The following is a 4,941-nucleotide window of genomic DNA, read 5'->3' as shown; positions in this document are numbered from 1 at the left end:
AACTTGTGGCTATTGACAAACTCTGGAAAATATGGGAAACCACTACTTTAGTTATGCACCCACTGTTGAGCCACCCAAGCTCCAATGCATGATATATAGGAAGGTGGGGGTCAAGAATGGTCAATACAGCCGGCTGGTGGTGGCACATGCCTTTAATCCCAGCACTTGGGAGGCAGAGGCAGGCGGATTTCTGAGTTCGAGGCCAGCCTGGTCTACAGAGTGAGTTCCAGGACAGCCAGGGCTACAGAGAGAAACCCTGTCTCAAAAAACTAAAAAAAAAAAAAAAGAAATGGTCAATACATAAGGAATATCTATGTACAACTTTAAAATAGTAATAAAAATTAAAAATATAAGACTATTGTTCTGGCACATGCCTTTAATACCAGCACTTAGGGGGCAGAAGTAGGCAAGTCTTTCAGAGTTTAAGGCCATGCCAGCCAGCTAAGTCTACATAGTGAGTTCCAGGCTAGGCAGAGCTACACAGTGAGATTCTGTCTCAAAGAGCTATAAAATAAAAGCACTCCTATTAAACTGGATGCTATTTAATATCAAACTGTCAATTTGAGGTGCAACAGAAGACACAGCCTAGAACTCCCACAGAAGCTCCTTTCTTATGTTTTAAAGAACTCTGCTCAAATAAAGGGTAGATCCTTGACTCCGTAACACACACACACACACACACACACACACACAAGGTTTCAGTACAATCCAATATGAAGACGACCTGGAATTCATTAGGAAGAAATTTTAACATAAATTTAAGAGCAGACTTAATATTCTCAAGAAAAAGAAGAGACACCTAAGTGTATAAATGTGTATGCATCTCAAATGTGGGCATCACAAAAGAGTTGTGACAGAAAAAATGGAACTGGGGCTATTTATTTTATGATCTTGGGTCAACACAGAAGACTGGCACACTGAATAAGTACAGAAAACAGTTTATAAAATCTAGGAACATGGCCTTTACCTCATTTTTATTAATCAGGAGAGTACAATCATGTGTCTTCTAGGTCTTATGCTTACATTTGTGTTTTTGTGACTTTCTCTCTACATTTCACATCCTGTTTATGTTTAAGCTTACCCCACACATAACCTTGCAGAATACTTAGACTAGCAGCCAGTACCAGGGGTCCAGGGTTTTTTGTTCATTTGAATCCTGGAACTTACTCAAACTGCACTAGAAGCTTAGAAAAGATTTCCCATTGCCAGACATTCCAGGACAAACTTGATGCCTCAATGGGATCTCTGAGTGGAAATAAAATGCTTTAAAGGACATTACTGAATGCTTGACCAACTAAATTGAGAGCAAATAATAATTTATAACTAAATAATAATGTAAAATTATTAAATTATGTAATTTGTACTATTAAATTATATGATTTGCTAAAGTAATATTGATTGCAATAAAGTATTTTTAACTAATATTCCTTGAAGTATTTAAGGACAAAGGTCATGACCTACAAATTACTCCTAAAAGATGAGTGGAAACATATGTATAGTGATATTTATAGTAAAACCTTTATGTCTGGCTTTAAATGAAATATAAAGTCAAGCCTTTGTATCTGGCTTTAAATGATATGTTTCAATAAAACCTTTGGTATGTTTGGGTTAAGTAGTAGAGGGTGAGAAATTGTTTTGAGACTGTTTGAACCTTGAAGAAATGTCTCTCTAGAGAATCTGCACTTGGTGCTATTTGAGAGCTTGCAGCTGCACCAACCTTGGTCCTGAGATACTCCTGAAAAAACCTGAAGTTCTTATTTTTGATTATAGCTAGCCATGGTCAAAAGGGACTGAGATTGTGGGTTTGTCTGATCCCATGGGCAGCAATGGCAAGATAACTTTGATAGTTGGAACCTTTCCCAACCCCAATTAACCTTGTATGATGTTTGAATAGAGTAACTGGAATGAACTAGATGGGTGTCAGTCTTTTCTGAGAAGGCTGAACCTGTCTGCTTCTTCAGAAAGAGAAGGCTTAACATCTTGGTGAGCTTCTGTCTCTACTGTGGAACCTATGACCAACATCAGTCAATAAGAGTGAGTCTTTATGTGTTTGTAAATAATTGCTTTGAGGAGCTGAAGAGGTGGCTCAACAGTTATGACTGCTTGTTACTCTTGCAAATGACCTAAATTCAATTTTCCAGCACCCACATGGAGGCTAATAACTCTTAATAACCCGAGTTTTAAGGAAGGGATCTGAAGCCCTCTTCTGAGTTCTGCATGTTCATCAGCTCCTGAATGCATATGGTGCACATACATAATACACTTAAGCTCACATATATACACATCAAATACATTTTTATAAAAAGGATATGTAATATGTTACAAATTGATGAATGTGGGGAAGGACTTTTGTCCCCTTTCCTTTATGGCCTGTTTAGTTTATATTATTCCTTCCTATGGCTCACAATCACCCCAGCTTCAGGAATCTGATGCCTTAGACCCTAGACATCCACACAAGTTACTTTCACAAACACACTCACATACATATGACTAAAACTAAACTAAAATTTTTCTTTAAAATATCAAACTGAAAAGAAAATCAAGAAAACAGGCATTGATTTACCTGTAACTTCAAGTTTAGTTAAAAAATAATCACAATAATTATTATTTCCTTTAAACTGTCATTGAGCTGAAGCTATGAAAGTTTTCTTTTATAAAAACAATTACAATATTTTAAGATTTATCTTGTGTTGTAATAGATGACACAGAATCTAACAGTAGTAATTCAGAGTTTTATTAATTTTTTGTGTTCTTATAAGTAACTGATGTGACTATGCCATATTCTCAATATTAAATAAATTTGAGAACTGTATATATGAATGTTGATCTTAAAGTTGATATTTATGCAGGCACAGAAGTTCATTTGAGTTCATTGAGAAATGTTTATAAAACTTAAGTCTAGCATTTATAGATATTGTCCAAAAAGATGGTCATATTTGGTGATATCTTCATCATATATGTTATGTTCAATATTTGAAATGAGAGTAGAATAAAGTCAAGTAAAATGGAAAACAAGCTAGTCATTTTCCTCATCATAATCTTCATCCTTTTGCTGCATGATCAATTCATGTGCTTTGAGTACTCTTGGTATTGGAGTGTTGACAGTGTCATAATTCCATCCTTTCCTCATAAACAACTTCTCAAGGATGGTTGGCATATTGTAACCTTTGCTTATGATGAAATCCTTAAAGGCAATTGTTCCATAAAGATCTTCAATGATGTCTGGTTTACCAAATCTTCCACCTTCGAGTTCAAATAACTCTTCAGGATCTATCAAGGGCTCATCATTTACTAGCTTTTTCCACAGATATGGCTTTAGGTACCATGCTCCATATCTAATCTTATCCCTAATGGGCTTGTAAGGATCATGCGGTTTTCGGAGTTTCCTTTCAAAGTTTGCCTCCTGTATAGAGACTCTGATCTCATTCACTTTGCTGAGCCTCCTGCAGCGCCTGATATCCCCAGGAAGCTGGCTGATTTTCTTGATGGCAGAGTCAGTATAGACCGGTTTGCACTCATAGCCAATGTCAAATTGCTTCATCATGAAATGTTCGTCAATTTCCAAGTCTCCAAATGAGTCAACCCATGCACAGAAGTCATAGACTCCTTTGGGTATGTACCGGTAATAAAGAGACTCCTTGGCGGGGTCCTTTTTGCGGGGCTTTTTTTTTTCAAGAAGCAGACCATGTTTACGTGACCCAGGAAACCTGGGAGGTTCTGGCTCTTCCTGTTTTTCAGAGCATTCCTCAGACACACTAGGCAGATGAACAGAATGAATAGATTCTCTGCGGTCCTCATAGTGATCCAATTTCTCCTCCAACTTCTGGTCAGTGTCAGGAGCTTCCAGCACATTTTCTATGAGATCACTATCATTATCATTATCGCTAGGAATTCCATCCTCCATGGGCCAGAAAGCCAACTGATTCTGGATCAGGTCTGCTTCTGTTCTCTCCACAAATGCCTTGCGAGCTTGCTGGGCCAACGACAGAGAGGAAAACAGGCTTAAGTCCCGACATCGTTTTTGCTGACTCTTTCTGGTGCCACGTTGGACTTCACGAGAAATTGTGGGGAGAAAACCCTCTTTGGGGCCACGAATGATCATACCTTCACTAGGTGGACAGCCCTTCCTGAAATCATCCAGCCCTTCCTTCACAAACACCCAGCGTCGGCCATCCAGAGAGGTAGGGAACTTCAGTTGTTCCTGTTTGTGCTTCGCAAAACACTTAGAAGGCAACCTGTCCTTGAACCAGGGCTTACAGGTCATTCCCAGAGGCATTGGCTGAAGTACTTGCCGGGGGCGATTCCATGGCAGCCACTGCTCCCCCATGGTACCCCTGGATCTGAGGCAATTGCCACAGCCTTAAAAGCTTGTTTTCCTAGGGCTGCTCAGGTTGCTAAGAGAACCACGTGCCTGAAATTCCACTAGAATGGGAAAAACCAAGTGCTCGCCCACCCCTGTCACCCCTTCACTGGCTCCTTCCATTCTGTTGGTCCAAAACTAAATTTACTTAATTGTTCCTGGGATGGACTTTCCAAGTGTTTTTTTTTTTTCTTGGACTATTTCACAGAATGTCTCTATGAATATTGTATTCACTTCTTCATATACACATACTTTCATTTCAACAATAGATTTTCTGAGTTATTAAAAAGCAGTTTTCCACTTGTATGTATGTTCCTTTATTTTTCCTGGTATTATTTTGACGTTTTTCGTGTGTGTCTATCACTATGTTTTCCTTCTCTGATTTTTTTCCAGCTATTTCATGGTTTTCATACTGTCATGAGTGGCATTGAGAATAAAATTTAAGAAAGCATGTACTCTACTACATGCTTACTGGTGATGAATCTGTCCTTTTCTGAAGCAGACCAATGCCTCATTATGTAGATCAGCCTGACTCAAACTGATTCTTCCTAATGCCTTTTAACTGGCTTTTTATTTTGTTT

General features: G+C 38.4%; 1 protein-coding gene across 1 annotated transcript; it reads right to left on the bottom strand.

Annotated features, from left to right (window-relative positions):
* Window positions 1–2,717: 2,717 nt before the first annotated feature.
* Window positions 2,718–4,372, bottom strand: LOC114623249 (putative protein FAM47C). The gene has a single exon (XM_028769938.1). The coding sequence runs from the start codon at window positions 4,325–4,327 to the stop codon at window positions 3,017–3,019; it is 1,311 nt and encodes a 436-aa protein (XP_028625771.1). The 5' UTR covers window positions 4,328–4,372; the 3' UTR covers window positions 2,718–3,016.
* Between the last annotated feature and the right edge of the window lie 569 nt (window positions 4,373–4,941).

Source organism: Grammomys surdaster, unplaced genomic scaffold (genome assembly GCF_004785775.1).
Source record: "Grammomys surdaster isolate TR1022 unplaced genomic scaffold, NIH_TR_1.0 195, whole genome shotgun sequence".
In the NCBI taxonomy this organism is placed as follows: Eukaryota; Metazoa; Chordata; class Mammalia; order Rodentia; family Muridae; genus Grammomys; species Grammomys surdaster.
This window is presented reverse-complemented; position numbering and strand designations above follow the sequence as displayed.